Source organism: Lissotriton vulgaris, chromosome 5 (assembly GCF_964263255.1).
Source record: "Lissotriton vulgaris chromosome 5, aLisVul1.2, whole genome shotgun sequence".
Classification (NCBI taxonomy): domain Eukaryota; kingdom Metazoa; phylum Chordata; class Amphibia; order Caudata; family Salamandridae; genus Lissotriton; species Lissotriton vulgaris.
This window is the reverse complement of record NC_141693.1, coordinates 979,924,983-979,944,174: the sequence shown is the minus strand read 5'-3', so window position 1 is coordinate 979,944,174 and position 19,192 is coordinate 979,924,983. Positions and strand designations below refer to the sequence as shown.

The 19,192-nt window shown below is 45.8% G+C and overlaps 1 protein-coding gene across 1 annotated transcript in view; it reads left to right on the top strand.

Moving 5' to 3' along the window:
* The window catches only part of FANK1 (fibronectin type III and ankyrin repeat domains 1), a 965,446-nt gene that overhangs the window by 805,027 nt on the left and 141,227 nt on the right, over positions 1-19,192 (top strand). The window contains exon 8 of the mRNA XM_086919548.1: positions 15,100-15,243. Within this exon, the coding sequence (XP_086775674.1) occupies positions 15,100-15,243 (144 nt within the window). The remainder of the gene's footprint in view (positions 1-15,099; positions 15,244-19,192) is intronic.

Genomic DNA, 19,192 nt, shown 5'->3' with positions numbered 1-19,192 from the left:
TCTGTTTCAAATCATCGCCGTCTTACTCTTTTATTGCCCATTGGAGTTGCAACTGTGTGCACTCAGTGAAGAAGTAAGTCCACTCCTCCGAGTTCTGACTCACCCCAAATCAATTTTCCTTAAGCCAGACATTGGATGGAGAATAGTACAACAAATGTGAAATGTGTGCCTACCTCGAGTCCCTCCAAGCCTGACTATATATCTATCCTCCTTTCCGAGCCTAGAGGGACTGCCCTGGAAGGTAAATGATGGCATGCATTGCACGCTGACTCTGAGTAATTGGTGTTTTGTGTTGTGCATGATGTCTTGTCTACTAGTATTTAACATACACACAGAAAAAGTGACTCAAGTCTAACCCTGGGCGGAGCAGGCGTGGTGCCTCTATATGGAGTTCCACAGAGTTGGAAAAAAAACACTGTGGAACTCCGCTCCGCTTCCTCCCCCCTCCCAAAGTAATTATAAAGTAAGAAAAAAGCCACTTACCTTCCGTGGCTGGGTAGAGGGGCTGGCTAAGTACACTCCTCCACAAAGTTGTAGTTTTGCCTAAACTGCGTGTTCGCAACGGAACGCGGAGCATGCAAAACTATGTAAACTCCACTGGTGGAGCGTAGTTAACCGCCCGGGCTTACTCAAGTCAATGTTTTCCTTATTATTATTATATTATTATTCACTAAATGTATATGTCACACAGCTACCAGGAGGTTTCCGGGCACCTATGAACATGAAGGACAAGAGGTAAAAGCTGGACACAAAAAATTAAAAGGTTCTACTGATTAAAAAGCCAAGTTTTTAAGCCTTTACGAAATTTAAGGTAGTGTTGTTCGACACGTAAATGAATTGGAAGAGAGTTCCAGAGGGAGAGAGCCAGATAAGCAAAGGACCGTCCTCCCATTCTGGCTCGTTTGATCCTAGGCACTTGGAATTTGTATTGATTAGAGGATCGTAGTAGGCGTGGGTGATGGTAATGGTGCACCTAAGCACGAAGATAGTGGGGAGCTAGGCCAGAATTTATTTTATGCATGTAGCAGAGGGCTTTAAATTTGGCGCGATTATCGATTCTCAGCCAATGTAGTTCACGAAGTGAGGCTGAGATGGAAGACATTTTGGGAAGTTTGGAAAGCAGTCTAGCTGTGGAGTTCTGGACCACTTGCAGCTTGCGGAGCACTTCCTTGCTCGCCCCCAAATAAAGTACATTGCCTTAGTCTAATCTGGAAATTACTAAGGCCTGGATGACAGTTTTTTGCGTCGACGAAGGAAGCATCCAGAGAATTTTTTTAAGCCACTTGAGAATGGCAAAGCAGGTGGAGGCGACTTTAACCACTTGTTGCTTCATCGACAATTGGGCAACGATGATGACGCCAAGGTTACAAGCCGATTGAGATGGGAGGGGGGGGATCACTCATCTGTGGTGGCCAGTGATGGGGGCCCCAGAGAGTTTTATTGTTACCGAAGATGAGGAGTTCGGTTTTCCCACCATTTAGTTTTAATTTGTTGGCATGCATCCAGTCAGCAATCTTTTTTAGTCCCGGCTGTAGCGCGGATGTCTTTGAGGTCTCCTTGGGGGAGAGGAAGAAGATGAGCTGGGTGTCATCTGCATAAGAGTATATTGTTAGCCCTGCTTGCTCAGCTATCATAGCCAGAGCGCTAACGTAGATGTTGAAGGGCAATGGACTGAGTATGGAGCCTTGAGGGACTCCATACTGGATACATGAATGTTGGAATGAGCAATTGAGGACAAGACCTGAAAGGTCCTAGTTGACAGAAAGCTGGACAACCATTTGAGTGCCGTGCCAGCAATGCCAATGGGTTGGAGAATGTTTAAGGAAGAAGTGTGAGAAACAGTGTCGAACGCGGCACTTAAATCCAATAGAATAAGTGCTACTGTCTCTCCTTTGTCGACCTGTTGACGAATGTTTTCGGTGACTCCCAGAAGTGTCGATTTCATTGAAAAACCAACTCTAAAGCCAGATTGGGACTGATGCAGGATGTTTTGTGTCTCAACAAAATTTGTAAGCTGGATATTGATGTGTTTTTCCAGAATCTTGGAGAGAACTGGAAGAAGGGAGATGGGGCGAAAGTTGGAGGGGACCTCAGGATCAGTATTTACTTTTTATTTTCTTGTTGTTCAGTAAAACTCAGGACACTACAGGGTTGGACACCATGACCATACCATCCTCGCAGTCAGTCAGTAGGATTGGAAATGATTGATGGAATAACTTGGGGCGTTTCATTGAGTAGCCTAAAAGGTAAACGAAAACAACACCAGACCTACATGTCTGTGTAGTGTTGGAGGCAAGTGTGGTGGTGTGACTGACAGCGGTGTATTGATTTTGTTACTTAATTTGGAAAATGCTATGTTGCTGTGTGCGTGTGTGTGTGTGTGCTCAGTGCTGTCTGGCTCAAATAAAATCTAAGCTAAGTGGAGGTTGGGTGTGCAGCCTGCTCCTGTTGTATGAGGTAACTGCTGGAAACATCATGCCGCCTCTGAAAGTTTTCTTATTGCACTCCTCTTTAATTCATGCAATTTAACTTTATTTTTCTCCTTGATTTTTCAATATCCTTTTTATTTATTCATCTGGCTGGCCTTTACTCTGATCCACACAGGGAAAAACAACTCACACTTACCTTACCAAACCGCATCCACTAGGCAGGCACCCAAGATTGACGGATGGACAGTCCAAGGACGGACCAAGAGGAATGCCTAGATGCAACTTCCAATTTGACAATAATGATAGTATCATTTCATTTGATTAATTTTTTCTCATCAATCGTTATGACTGTGTGTGTTGTTGTTTATGTTTGCTTATATTTGACTCCTACAGATATTTTTTAATTTTCTTTGCTAGCTTTCAAAGGAAACCCGGTACAACAGAACATAAAATATATGTAACTTGTGTCTCCCTGAGAGCAGACAGGCAAGACAATTGTATAATATTATTAATAATATACTGCTGCCTTGTACTACTAGTCTGGTACTACTCATCAAGTCATCAACATGCATGCATTTCCTTTTTCTTCCTTAACAGATTTATGATGGTCAGCTGCCAAGATTGTGTGTTGTCCATGTTTAGTGTTTGTCTTTGTCAAAAGTTTGCCTCAAATCCCCCTTCCCAACCATTCATCAAACCCTAACCCTCTTCTCCCGGGCTGTGTGATTTATATTGAGGTGCGACTAAATTAAATTTACACCAAATATTGATAACACACTTGCTCGGGCGGATGTGGTGAAAGCAACACAAACTCGAGGTAGGGCTAGGATCCTCTTCTGCTCCAAGTGTATATGCTTTAGCCCACACTGGCAATATTAGATTACCCACCCATGCACAGTATTTTTCCAGAGGAACATTACATATTCCATCATCATAATATAATTGGTTGCCAGCATCGAGTCATCAATCATCCTAGTTCCAGCACTAAAGGTTACGAAGCTGTTTGCTTGCTTGATCCTCATCGTTTTTGGCGACTTTAGTTTGTAACTTGTACTAGGCTAGCCCTCCAGGCATTCTGGTTTATTTTACTTTAGCATTGCTTATCATCATCATGGTTTCTTGTTTGGCAGTCTTCTTGTGTACTGTACTTCTACTACTCATTCCTGAGTCTCCCTCAGGTGAGTGACTGTCTCATTTTCTTTTTTTGCAAATGCTACTGTCAGTGTCTACTACTGCTATCACCACCATGGCAACTTGGGAAACCAAACCATCACCATGCAGCCATTGCTTCGCCTAAGTATAAATAAACATCAATATCAGGTAAGAGAAGACGTTTGGGGGAGGCATAATACTATGAAAATTAATTTATTAATTCACACACCCACACCCTTCCGAGTCCATAGGGGTTTTAGTTGCAGACTGCATAGACTAGGAGGAAAGACTGACAGTACTTGTAGGGCAAGTTACAAGGGAGGGTACTGCATCTATCTGGTGGTGTGTTACACTATCGGCAGATTATTTCGGTATGCACCTGTTACAACGCATTTTTTACAACGCACTACCACTACAACGCAGGCATTACAACGCATACCATTACAACGCATTGCGCTGGGGGGCGCTCTAGGATAAGAGGTAAGTTTAATTTACTATCCAACACCTTCCCTAGGGTCCACGGGGACTGGAGTTAGAATAGTAAATTATACTTACCACTATCCAGCACCCCAAAGCGCTATGCGTTGTAATGGTATGCGTTGTGAATACCGCGTTGTAATGGTATGCGGAGTAAAAGTATGCGTTGTAACATCATACATCCGATTATTTCAATCAAAAACTGTCTGTGGCACTGCTGTAGCAAAGGAAACTATGTGAAGTAAAAGAGTAACCCCCGGACAAAACATTTACATCGTATGTGAACTATAAATAATTTATTCCCCTAACAAACTAATGAAAAAAAACACAGTCAATCAATCAGGGTTTATAAAGCGTGCTACTCACCTGGGTGGGTCTCAAGGCGCTGGCGGAAAGGGGGTGGGGGGTGCAGCTCCGGTTCAGTCGAAGAGCAAGGTCTTGAGGCTCTTCCTGAAGGTGTGCTGGGTCGGGGAGTATCTGATGTTAACTGGGAACGCATTCCAGGCCTTGGCTGCGACATAGGAGAAGGCTCTTCTGCCTGCTCTACTTCTGCGGATGTGGGGGGTCTCTGCCAGGGCAAGGTCAGCGGAGCGGAGGTTCCTTTTGGGTACATGGAAGGAGACTCTCTCGTTGAGGTATTTGGGTCCGATGTTATGGAGGGATTTGTAGGTGTGGGTGAGCAGTATGAAGGTTACTCTATTCTTGACAGGAAGCCAGTGGAGGTCTCCTAGGTGTTGGGTCATGTGATCGTGCCGCAGGGTCCCAAGGATGAGTCTGGCTGCGGCGTTTTGGATGGTTTGGAGCTTGTGTGGAAGAGTTCTGTTGATTCCAGCGTAGAGGACGTTGCCGTAGTCCAGTCTGCTGGTTATGAGTGAGTGGGTGTCATAAGAGTCCAATGCCCATGTCCATAAACCCCAACTTTTCCCCAACGCCCAATTTCCACCCACCAAAAAAAGATTAAAAAAGGGGCAATTCGACGGAGTTCTAGTGGCAGGCTCGCTGGATCGTCCTCTCCAGGGTGTTTATCTGCTCTTCGAGGCGCGCCATTCGGAGGAGCATGCAGCGCTTAAATGTCTTGCAGTTGCATGAACTGGGGTGGGCAGCATTGTTGAAAGAAGTGCGGCGGGCGGCTGCCCGACCACGGCGCTGTACCACTAGAGGCACTGGGGAGCCTGGCTGGGGCTGCTGCCGCCTTCTCCTCATCCTCCGCCAGAAACAACCAGCTGCTGATATTCCGCAAGGATGGCCTCCAACTTCCGTTGCCGGGCCATGGCTGCTAACTCCTTCCTGTTTGGTTGTTTCAGTTGGGAAGGAGTAGCTATTAAAAAAGACAATTGTAACTAATACTCTTAGCAAACAGTAACACCAAATTAATTATACGTTTAAAATTATAGTGGCACAGCAGTACAAGCAAGCACAGTACATAACATTTGTGGGAGTTTCAGGCATTACTAGGCTCTATGGAGTAGACAAGACTCTTCTTCTCTCTCTTGTTTAGCTAAATTAACCTTGTAGGCATACCAGCTCAGTCAGCTTGTGCCCTGGACAGATATACTCGTATCGCAGACTCACATTATTTACTGCTATCTGCAGGTGGGCCAGCTGTAGTCTACAACTACACAAGTATCTTATTTTTCTATTATGGCCAAACTCTGTTACTTCAATGGCAACTGCTCAATTTCACTTTCACCCGGACTACTACAACAAGGCAGATGATATCTGATCTGAATGATTATATACAAGACGACGTGAGGGGCTATTGATTGATTGTGTAACCATGGCTGACACGGTCGACATGACATGGGTAGGGAGTGGTCCTCGAAGTCGGAGTGAGGCGATTGATAATGGGTGGGTATGGGTACATACATACACAATATATATGTTGAGCTTGCAAACTACTGTGAGTCAAGGGAGTGTTCTGAAGTACAACCTTGAATCAAAAACCTTGAAAATAAAACGTCCTTGTTTCTCTTTCCATGCTTTTTTTTACATTTATCATTGCATTGCTCTTCTAGCATAAAAACATCTAATCCTATTCCTATCTTCACCCTTGGCTTTGCTACTCTGGCATGGTTTATTTTTCTCTTACATTCTCTTCATCCAGTGACAGTCTCCACCTATGCCATTATTGAATACCATCCAGGCTTCCATCCATTCCAAGTAAACATTGCTATCATCCTTCTTAGTCTCTCAAAAAACCTTTCACCAACAACATACATTTGTAAATTTCTTTTAAACAACCACCCATGCGTCCTTGCTTGCCTTTGAGTTTGACCCATCAAACCCCCCAAAAGATTCCTATCACCCATACACTTTCACCTACCCAGGCAGGCATCCTTTCTTTCACTTTTCACCCATCCTTCAATCCCATATGCATCCTATAAGCCACCTATGCACCCCGGGCCCCCTTATTTCACCCACGCCTCCTTCTCTGCAAGTCATATATTACACATCACCCGTCCTTCCTCCTTCCATCCTTTGTTCCCTTTTTGTTCAACACATCCATCAAAATCGTCTGACTCTTAGTCTTCTTCATAAAACTTTCCCAGCTGAGTTGAAGTCATATAGAAAAGGACATTAGTTACTCAACTCCTGCCGCTAATGCTAAGTAAAGGGTGTCCACTTCAACCGTTGTTCACAACAACTTAGTCTCTCTGAACAGTACAGTGTACACCCTTGCAGCAAGTGTGCATTGTCAATAAGTAAGGAATATGACTTACCACCGGCCGCTACTGCTGCTGGCTCACCCACCCCTGCAGCTGCTGCATCTGCTCGCTCCTGGCTGGCGTCGCCTTCCACCCTGGCCCCAGCACTGGTGGTCGGTACACCTAGAAAAAACATTACATATTTTTTAGATGCCATATTCGCATCCCCCTTTTTTTCCACTAGTAAAATTGAAAATAAAATACATGCATACACCACACACATCGGGTACTAGAGTAGAGTAGACAGTAGTATGTCCTATCCTATCAAAAATAATAAAATATCTGTATTGGCATTTTGTTGGTGGCAATTTTCGAAAAGCCTCTCAAGAAGAGGACAACCCAAAGGACTGTGCTCAGTAGCTAGAGCTATTGGTGAATCTGAGTTTTAAAACTTTTTAAAAAGAAAATGAATAGCCAACTGGACAGACAATCGGACATGAGGTCTCTCGAGTCCTTTCTCTTGCTTAGAAAATATAAATGTGCCCTCCTCCTCCTCATACTTCCTTCCAGCCATGATGCACGGTAATCAGTTGTTCACAATCAGCTGCTGCTAGTAATAATAATAATAGTACAAGGCCTAAACGAGAAAAAGTAAAAATACACTACTTTGGGGTGTCCAATGTGACCATCATTTTATTTACTGATTGAGCATGAGAAAGAAAGTAAAAGAAAGCCTTCTAATGTCAACAAACATGCGTAGAATACCTTAGTTGGGCATGCAATCTACACAGCAGAGTAGTAGTTCTAGTAGTAGTAAAGGACCAATGTGTTCTCTGAGTCTTACAGTAGTACCACCACTAGGCAGTCCACAAAATATAATGGGAGAGGGAAAGTTGTCTGAAAAAACATAATAAATTATAAAGCAAGCTACAGACAGACTAATAGTAGTATGCAGTCAGAGGCAGTTAGATTGATGTAAAAAAACCAGACACTAGAAATATAATAACTAACGGGCATATGCATCAACAATCGGTAATACACGCCGGTAATAGCGAAAAATAACGAATCGCTATTAAGGACATGCAAACCGCGATGCATCAAACTAATCGGTAAAAATTACCGAATCGGTAAAAATCGCTATTAAATTGCAAAAGTACGCCCGCAAGAGTAGCAAATACCGAGTTAGCTAATACCGAATCGGTATTAGTGACTCCGGTATTTGCGACTTCGGTAATAGCGAAAGCGGGAAAATTACGTGATGCTTCGGAAGCAGGCCGATGACATCACAACCAGGAAGTAGGACAGCCACGCTGCATTCTGTGGTCGGAGTAGCACTGAGGAGGAGGCAGAGCACAGGAGCTGAGGACCCAGACAGAACCAGTAGCAACCAGGACAAGGCAAGCAGGACAAGATGGAGAAGGAGGCCCCCCAGCCGGGAAAGGACACACACCGAAAGCGAAAACGGAAGTTTTCTGATAAGGAGCTGGAAATCCTAATCAAGTGTGTGACCAGCAACAATGACCGACTGTTTGGGAAGTTGTCGCTGAAGGTGCCAGAGGCAGAAAAACGAAAGATGTGGCTGCGCATCAAGGACAAGGTAAATGCCTGCGGAGTCACCCACCGCAGCATCGACGACTTAAAAAAACGCTGGTATGACCTGAGTAAGAGGGCCAAGGAGAAGATTGCGCAGAGGGTCAAGGATGCTGCTGGCACAGGAGGGGGCACATCCAATGTGACGCCAAAGACAGCCCTGGAGGATCTAGTGGAGTCCACCATAGAACCGGAAGCTGTTGTGGGGGTCACACGTCTGGACACCTCTGGTGCTGCGGAAGGAGGACAAGGTAAGAAGCATGGCAGCGTAACAATACAGCGTGTACTAAGTCCCTGCCCAATCCCCCATGCCAGACCCAGTGCCCATGTAGCGTTGCCCTAAACGCATACCCTCACCACTGTGTTGCACCATGGGAGTTGTAGTAAATACATGAATGGGTGCATCCCAGAGCCCAGAGATGAATACTGCAGCAAAGGGCCAAATGTCAGACAGAAAAAGTTATTTATTGTGAGATGCCACAGCTATTTCCACATACTATACCATGATAATAACTATGCACTGTTTCACATACAGAAGCATCCCCCATCGATTCTGACGACAGTGCCCGCCTCGTCATCTCTGAGACGCCAGTGTTGTCAGAAGCAGAGTGCTCACAGGAAGCTGAAGCCATGTCCACCCTTCACCACCACGGCGGACAACACCTCCACCATCCCTGCGGTCCAAGACACCACCACCACCATCCTCGCGGTCCAAGACGCCACCACCACCACCACCACCACCACCAGTGCGGGCCACTCCGCAGAGCAGATGTTCCCTCCCTGCCCGTGATGGATTCGGATCACAGTTCAGCACCCCCAAATGTTCCACGCCAGGCTGTGGTCACACCAACCAGCCAAACTGCAGCACGACAGTGCATCAGGCAGAGGGCTGTGCCCCCGGGTCGGGCTGCTGCAAGACCAGTCGATCTGTCCGAAGGGTAGGGAGTTGTGGAGACCCAGATGCTGCGTGTCCAGCGCCTGCAGGGGAGACACATGGGTGCCATGAAACTCTCCATGACCAAACTTTGCAACAAACTTGACAACATGACTGACGCTGTGCGTGAGCACACCACTGCCGTAGCTGCCGGCAACAATGAAATAAAGCTTTGCCTGCAAGAACTGACACGTGCTGTAGTGGCAGGCCAGCAGAGTGAGCTCCGACGTCACAGGCAGATCATGCTGGCAGTGAATTCAACTAACAAGGCCATTAATAAGCTGTGCAACAGCACGGCTGTGCTGTCCCGCAGGTCCGTGTCCCTGCACGTGGGCCTAGGTCATTATTGTGGGGATGTGGCAAAGGCCTTTGAGAGGGTGACCACTGCAGTGGAGCAACTGCAGCCTGGGTCAGCCAGTGTCAGCAGTCTGGGAGCGGAAGAGGGGAGTGAGGCAGCCTCCAGTGTCAGCAGCGTCTCCCTGTCGGACACCAGCGGGAGGAGGCGCAGTGGCCGCAATGCAATGCCACTGACTCCCATCGTGTAGAAGCCGAGGAGTCACAGGACAAGAGACTGGGGGTACGCGGCAAACGGAAGTGAACATGTGGCAAAGTCACACTGTCCTTGGTGACGTTACCATGGCCAGACTAAAGTGCTGCAAGCATCACCCGTTCTGAGAAAGGACAATTTAAGTTTGACTTTAACTGCAGCAGCAGCATGTTTGTGTTGCGTTTATCTGCACCAGTCAGGTGTCCATGCCCATTAAACCCTTGCAAATCAGATCCTGTTGTCAAGTCACTCTCTTACCTGTCTCAGAAATGATTCCGTGTGATGTATGTCCGCCTCCGTTGCCCTTCAGCTGTGTTGGGCAGATGCGCCTGTCGGTGTTGGGGGGGGTGGTTGCTGTGCACGTAGTTCATCCTCTCCGTCCACCTCTATGGGTATCCCCCTGCGTGTGGCGATGTTGTGCAGGATGGCACACACAGCAATGATCTGGCAGCAGGTCACTGGGTCGTACTGCAAGGCACCTCCTGTCTTGTGCAGTATTCGGGCGACTCTTGAGGATGCCGAATGTACGCTCAACCACATTCCTTGTGCTGATGTGTGCTCTGTTGTACGCGCTGCTCTTGCGGTGTAGCTGGGTTGAGGTAGGGAGTGAGTAGATATTCATGCAATGCGTATGCGCTGTCACCTGCAGGATGGGGAGAGAATGGTCATCAGCATGATTGCAAATATACATGTGGGGATGGAGTGGGTGGAGAGTACGATGAAGCATCAATATGTACCTAGTAGGTGTCCCTCTCCAAATTCACCGTTGATCAGGTGCCTGTGGAGGCCACAGTGACGGAATATGTAAGCGTTGTGTGTGCTCCCGGGGAATTGGGCTACAAGGTCCATAATGATGTACTTGGCATTGCACACCACCTGCACATTTAAAGAATGATATGACTTCCGGTTGCGGAAAATGTATTCGGTGGCTGATGGAGGACAGATGGGGACATGCGTGCAGTCAACACACCCTATGACATGGGGGAATTGTGCCACGTGGTAGAATTCCCGTTTGGTGTGGGTCAGCTGCTGGGGGGTTGTGGGGAAGGTGATGTGGCGATTTATTAATGTCAGCATGGCCTCTAGGAACCGGTGGAAGAAACGTGATAAAGCGCTTTGTGACACGCCTCCTGTCTCAGCTATTATCCCCTGGAAGCTTCCAGATGCAAGCAGGTGCAGGCAGCATAGGACCTGCACATGGCTGGTATGGCGTTGGTCCTACGGGTCTCGTGCTGCAGTAATGGTTACAGGTCTGCTATTAGGCGCATTATCATGGCACGGTTGAGTCTATACTTGTCGTACACCTGTTCCTCGGTCTGCCCCAGCAAAGTGATGCGCACCCTGAAGATCCTGTCCTGGATCATCCTCCTGCGCTGGGCCTGGGCGTTGATCCTCCTCCTCCTAGCAAGCACGTAGAGGGCAGCCATTTTGGTTGACATGTGGGGTTTCCCAGGGCATTTTTGAAGGGTTACTGATTGTCAGCACCTGCTGTCGGGGTTGTAATTTTTTTTTCTGTCCTTCAGTTTACTTTACCTTCCGATTGTGATTCCCCTTATTTTGCTCATGCTAAATAGCGATTTTTGGGATTTTCGGTGTTAGCGACTTTTCATCAATACCATTGCGATTCGTTATTAGCGATTCGATATTACCGAGGTCAGCTTTGGGGTTCGGTTATTCCGATTGTCTGTTTAGCGATTCGGTAATTTACCGCAGGGGTTTTTTAGCGATTTTTTATTTTTTACCGAATTATTGTTTGATGCATAGCATTTTCTGGTTTTGCGTTTGGTATCGGCCTGTTTTACCGAATCGCTGTTTGGAAATGGAAATAATAGTTCAAAAAAATAAGGTGCAGTAAAAGGGAAATATTATTATTAATATTAACAACAGGAAGACTAACTGGGGCCAGCTACAGAACCATCTGTAGGAGCAAACCTGCCCCTGGGAGGCACCTCCAGCTCCCAGCTCAGCACACCCCGTCTTCTTCTCGCCCCTGGATGCTGACCATGTAAGACATAATAAAGAGACAGTAATTGATTAGTGTGAAACGAATAATAATTATTTTTAAAAAGCTCCAAAAAGATTTTTTGACAGGACGACAATTGCAAATAAAATGACCTATCTAATCAGATAGACTAGTAGTATTGCGGTTTTGGACTGTCCTATCTCTTTATTATTCCAGTGTTCCATTCCAATTCCAGAATACTAAACCTAAGTACCACCTGGCCCGCCTATTCCGAAGACTTTGGAATGAATTTCCAAAATTATATTTGCTTCTTCTAAGTTCCGATCATATTCGCAATCATCAATAAATCAACCCCCTTTGATGGGCCAATTGTTCACTTAGTCTGCAATTCCATTTATTTTATTCCTCAAAAGTGCATAGATGGATGCATGCATACTGCATTCACCAAACTGTTGGTTGGTTGCTGATGTGATGAGTTGCTGAATTATTCACTCACTAACAAACTACAAAGAGTTCTACTGAGGACTGGAGTCAGCAGCATGTGAAGGAGGACGCATCACGCGGACCGCTAACAAATTACTAACTAATACTAAGTAACTAACTATAATAACTAGCTACCACCACTATCTTAGTGACAGGACAAAGGAAAGGAGTCTCTCTAGCATTACCTAACTTAAGTTCTCGAACCTGCAAACAAGATTAGTAGCGCCTTTCACCTGTCTAAAAGAATAACAATCACATAATATGAGATTTCTAAACGTAACTTACCAGCATGTAAGCAGCAGCATTCTTGAAAAAATATTATTTGCAATAACACAGAACAGAACACACAATAGTAATAAATTAGCTACTCACCAAGCCCCACAACCTCAATACCTAGCAGGTCCTGCTCCGGATCTGGGATGTCAGACCACCGGTGAGTCAGCAGATTGTGGGTGCACCGGATCTCAGAGCAGCGAAACACTGCCCGGCGCACCCTCGCCCACCGTCAGTGAGGCTCCTGGATCCCAATGCCGGAACCAGGCCTGCCACCTGCTGCCAAGGTTAAGGGGAGGTGGCGCTGCACGAAAAAATCTAGGGCGGCCACCTCCACCTCTGAGAATAAAGCCCAGGCCTGCACCCATTCCGGGCGTCGTCTTCCGCATGGAAGCCCTCTCCTGGATGCACTCTTACCCTTAGCCATAGTTCTGGGGGGGCGGGTGGCGGTAAAGAAAATGTAAAAGTAAAAAATAAAGTCAGGAGAAGAAGTAGGGAAGTAAAAATAAATAAAATGCAAGTAATAGAAAAACAGTACACAAACGCAGTAAAAGTAGAAATAAAACACAAAATATACACTTAGGAAGAGAGAGGGATAGATAATAAATAAAAAAAGATCACAATTTTTTTTATAAACAAAACATTGAAAAGATTTGAGAGAATTTAAAAACAGGCCACAGAACCATGACAAAGAGTAGAAACACAAGATGGCCGCGCCCACTGGCGAGCGCGTGGTGAAGTTTGTGTGAGATTTCCCCCCGAACATGCAATCTGCTTTGCCAATCGTTAAAAACGTCTCACGAGCATGCAGAACAAGCAACTCTGGATGCTCGCAGAACTCCACGTAGCACTGCAGAATTTTTTTACCACTTTGCGGAGTTCTGCTTAGCATGGCTACGCAAACTCCGCCAGGGCTTATTTTGCCATCAGGGAGTTTACCTGTAACTTGTATCATAATGAACTTAGATTTTACTTGCCTATTGCATTTTCACTCGTCTTCATGTATTTTACTGCTGGTGCTTCCCTCTTCCCCTACGCAAAAGAAACAATTGATGGACGGAATGCTAGACAATGCAAACATTCACCCCCATACACAAGGATCTGGGTTTAATCCATCATTCTTTTGCTCACCACACCACCCCAGTTTGGACCAAGCCATATGCAAATCAGTCTTGACCCTGTTCCTTGTGGGAACAGTCTCCAGTCTGAACTGCCGCCAGGTCCTCCCTGGACCGGAAACAAGCATCCTGGGACCGGTTTCAGGGCATCACCCTTCATCAGCCAGACTAGCTTGAATCCAGTGGTGTAGTGGGCATGGGGCCCACTTCTGGGCATACCCTTCCCACTTGGGGCCACATATGCAATAGAATGTATGACATTGTTCTGCATTCTGTCCATCAATTGTTCTTTTTGCATTTGTCCCCCCCGATTGGGACGGGTATGCCAACACGTGGGTCCCATGCTCTTCATGCCACTGGATTCAAGCTATCCTGGCTGATGAGGGTTGAAAGCCCGAAACCAGTCCTAGGATGCTCGTTTCCAGTCCAGGGAGGACCTGGCCTAGCAATTCGGGCTGGACTGTTCCCATTGGGTGCAGGGTCAAGACTGATTTGTATATGGCTGTGTCCAAACTGGAATGTCATGGTGAGCAAAAAAAAACAATTGATTTAGGCCCAGATCTCTGTACTGGGGTGAATGTATGACATTGTTCTGCATTATGTCCATCAATTGTTGGGTCCCGTAAGACTGATTTGCATATGGCTGGGTCCAAACTGGAATGGCATGGTGAGCAAAAAAACGATGGATTTAAGCCCTGGTCTGAATGTATGACATTTTCTGCATTCTGTCCATCAATTGTTCTTTTTGCATTTACCTCGTCCCCTACGGCATTTACCCTGCCTTTGGCTTCCATCCCGTGGCTTGTTTGTCAACTGAACCAAAGGTTAATGGAGAAAGACTATTTCTTTTCCCATAGTAGGTAACCACAAAGTTGGCCTGCCTCAGATTCGGTAGACTGAGCTCCATCTCAAGTTTGATTGCGTCTGGAAGGGTTGCTCAGCATTGGCTGCTTGCCTACTCTTCCTATTTGGAATATTGTGGATATTGCACAGTGTAAGCCTTCATGCACAATACTCCATTTATGTTGTTTAAACTGAATATTTTGCACAGTAAGGGAAATTTCACACAGAGTTAAAGTGCGATGTTTCCATTCTCAAACTCAACCATATGCTAATCAATTACTAATTTGCATATGGTAGCAAATCAACATACGTTTTGCGTACAGAGTATTTGGTTTGTTTTTCGTGAATGTTGATAATCTGGACCAGTAAGCGTAGTCATAGAAGTATTCTTACACACTCCTAACATTCGGTTTTTTCTACTTCTGAATTGTGCTTTAAAGCATTTGTGTCAGTGTGTTGGCTTAACCATTAGTTTTACATTATTGTCCATTGAAAATGCTAATTGATGGCCACACTTAGAGAACAATGCAGTATTACACTACATTACTATCTTTACAAGATCGTAGATTCGCATTTCTTTTTAAATAACTGTTTTCCTGGGTGATTTTAGTAATGTTCAGGTGCACGTCTGCTTTATTGCACCAGGTGGATGCCAAAGATACGCTTTTAGAATGGACACCACTCATGAGAGTTTCTGCCGTATCAGGGGATGAAGTAGTGGCATCTTACTTAATTGATTATGGAGCTGATGTGAATTTTAAAGACACAGATGGCCAAACACCTTTAATGGTATGTATCCCTCAATCTTGTTTTTGTTCCACGTGTTTGATTGGCAATGTCACATTGTCAATATTTCACAAGCATTTTCAGTGTAATGCATCTCTGTGTACATGCAAGAGAATGTCTAATGTGAACAAACGTATTGCACAACTAACTCGCGACCCAAACTCTCTTACCATCCCCTGAATGTACACAATTGAATCCTGATATATATTCTCACTAAACAAGTGCATTATCTCAAAACATGTGATATGTGAAGTCAGACAGTGCCCTTCATTCAACAGAACTGGTGCGGTCGTTCACTCTTTTCCTCGAAGAATAAGGTTATAACCGCATTGACAGTCATTGTATTCAAGAGTCGGACTGTCAATGATTTGTAGGTTTTGCAATCGGCATGTCTTCCTTGGTTGTTAGAATTAACTTATCACTAGCACTGGTCCGAATTATGGGGCATATTAGCAAGAACGTCGTTCTCCACACAAAAAGGCTAAGATAAAGAATGCTTTATGACGGGTTAGAAGTGCTGCAAACATAGGGGCATATTAGCAAGAACGTCGTTAAAATTATCACTGTTTTAGCGGCAGGAAACTGCAGCAAAAACAGCGATAATGGGCTTGCTAATATGTGTTATAGAATTCCAATAGAAGCCCAGGTTAGTTGTCCTGCACATCTAACCTGGGCTTCTATTGGAATTCTATAACACATATTAGCAAGCCCATTATCGCTGTTTTAGCGGCAGTATCCTGCCACTAAAACAGTGATCATTTTAACGACGTTCTTGCTAATATGCCCCTATGTTTGCAGAACTTATAACCCGTCATAAAGCATTCTTTATCTTAGCCTTTTTGTTTGGAGAATCCCAAAAGACCTGCAAGCCACCCATTCCTTTTCTTCTTAAAATGGGAGGGTCTCATATTTCGTCTTTTCTGCCCGGATGATGTTGTTCTACTTAACAGAACCCTGGTTGGCCTGAAAAGGAAATTGGTGGAATTTGACAAATACTACCAAAGGAATCATTTATCAATCAATTTTAAGAAAACCAAAGATGTGGTTTTTGGCAGGTAGAGAGATCTGGTTGTAGATGGTCAGTTGAGCAAACTAGGATAAATGACAATTTAGAATATAAGTACTTGGGGTGGCTTTTAACACCTCTCCTACTTGGGCCTCACATTTGACCTACCTAAGCACTAAGGTATGTTCGTTCATAAGTGGGCCAAGGTTTGTCGAAGGACTACAGAGCACTGTCGCTTCACTGTGTCTTGACAGTCTATAAAGCAATTGCCTCATCTCAAGCCCTTTATAAAGTGGACTTTTTGAGATTGAGAAAAGCCCTAGACTAGAAAAGTTTAAAGGGGTCTGTGTTAAAAATTGCTATTCATGCCCAAATCTGCCATTGCCTCGGCCATACGGATGGAAACTGGGCTTTAATCATGGTTTTCCATTGCTAAGTTCATTAAGGTACTTGACTAGTCTGATAATGTCAGCACACAGAAAAATCTCAATGCTCTGCGAAGAAGTGTTTCAAACGTGAGCTAGTCTGAGCAAAGAGGACTAGAATGCAGTTATACCAATTGTCTGCGACCCTGAAAATAAACAAGTTCAATGTGGCTCTGGCCCTTCCCTACTCAAAAAAGAATGGAGAGAGTTAGGCTGTCAGGCCATAATGGAAAGGGATGTCAGTTTGTGTGCAAAGCCCTCCACTTAGGAAGTAAGTGAATCCTGGGAATTAAAAGCAAACCTTTTCGTATTTTCACGAACTTGTGAACCCTCAATTGTGGAATGTAGTTTTTGAGTTTAAAATAGGCCTCCACCCCCTTTACGCTCATCCATTAGGAATATATTCCTTTTTAGGTCTAGCTTCGATCGACCTGTTATATCTCTTCTGTGGGGTTTGGCAAACCCACTGATTGCCATTGGTTACTATCTGTAGCATTCAGAAATGCTGGCTTCTTATTGATGTTATGTTATGTTATGTTATCTGTTTTGTAAAGCGCAAACAGCTGCTCCAGCAACGGGGCGTCCCGGCGCTAGAACCATAACACAACCAGCTGAGACAAGAAACGAGACCTACAAGGAGGGAAAGAGATGGGTTTTGGTCGCTCTGCGGAAAGCTAGCATATTGTCAATGCATCGGATGTGAAGGGGAACAGAGTTCCATAACTTGGCCCCCAGTAGTTTGAAGGAACGCCCTCCGACGCGGCAGACCTTTGTGTGGGGTACCATGGCTAGATGTTGCCCCTTGGACCGGAGATTCCGTTTGGGATTATAGGGGGTCAACAGCGAACGGAGGAGCTCTGGACCTTCGTTCTTCAGGATTTTAAAGGCGAATATGAGGGCCTTGAATTGGATGCGGGCTTCGATGGGTAGCCAATGTAGTCTGTGAATGGTCGCTCTCGCCGAGCACCTTCTAGGGAGACCTACTATAGCCCTTGCAGCCGAATTCTGGATCCGTTGGAATCTCTTTATTTCAGATTTGTTTGCTCCTAACAGCAGGACACTCGCGTAGTCCAGCCTGGACAAGATGGTAGCTTGTATGATAAGTTGTCGCGTTTTGGAGTCAAAGTAGCCTAAGATGGGGTTCAGACTTCTCAGTAAACCAATACAAGTTGCGGCAACTTTTTTGGTGTGCGACTGGAAGCTAAGAGTAGAGTCCAGCCAAACTCCTAGATTTTTTGCTATAGTTTTCGGGGGGGGTGCTGGGCCCAGTGATTGGGGCCACCAGAGGTCATTCCAGTTGTCACAGTTTTTCCCCATTATCAGCACCTCGGTTTTGCCACCGTTGAGCTGGAGGCAGTTTGCTGTCATCCATTTCGCGACGGCAGTCAGTCCATCCCGGAATCTCGTGGCCTCGGGAGAGGGGGCCTCATTGAGGCTGATATCCAACTGAGTGTCGTCGGCGTACGATACTATTGTGAGGCCCCATGTCTTGGCAACCTCCGCCAAGGGTTGCATATATAGGTTAAACAAGGAGGGACTCAGGGCAGAGCCCTGTGGGACTCCTTGTCCTATGTCTTGGGGTTGGGAGATGAACGGAGGGGCAGATACCCTGAAAGATCTGTTGGTTAAAAATGATCGGAACCATTGAAGCGCCGAGTCTACGATCCCGATGTTTTCAAGGCGTTTTAGTAGGATGGCATGGGAGACAGTATCAAAGGCCGCGCTGAGATCGAGCAGTATCAGCGCGGCACTTTTACCGGTGTCCATGATTTCCCGTAGGTTTTCCGTGGAGGTGAGGAGCGCGGATTCCGTGCTATGGCCCGGCCTGAACCCGTGTTGGGAGGGGTCCAGGATGTTGTTTTTTGCCATGTGCTCACTGAGAATTTTGTTCGCGTGGGCTTCCGCTAGTTTCGCTACCCATGGGAGCAGTGAAGCGGGCGGTAGTTCTCCGGTTTAGAAGGGTCTAGGGAAGGTTTTTTTATTATCGGTGTTACCCAGGCCTGTTTCCAGCAGGTAGGTACCGTGGCTGTGGTAAAAGAGAGGTTAAGGAGTGAGGTCAGGGATGGGAGGAAAAAATCCAAGGCTCCCAGGAAGTGAATTGGTCTCATCGGATCTGTGGGGGCACCAGATTTCACCTTTCTACAAAGTTTGGTGAGTTCTTCGCCTGAGATAGCGGGTAGGCAAGTGAGCCTAGAGTCTCCAGAGGTGGCGTTGGGTGGGCTGATGTCGTCTGGACTATCCTGGGTGAAGGCGTTGTAAATTTTCTTCACTTTTTCCGTGAAGAAGGTGGCTAGGTCTTCGCATTGCTGCGTGGAGGTGATGTGAGAGGCTGGTTTGTCACCATTTTGCAATTTTTGCACAATTTGGAAGATAGTTTTCGTGGGGTTGGGGCTAGCTTTTATCTCATTAGCGTAGAAGGTAGCGCGGGCTACCCGGATTGCCTTGTGGTATGTTCTGAGAATGTCCAAGTATGCGCTTTTGTCCTCCTGCTTGTATTCCTTCCTCCATTGCCGTTCCGCTT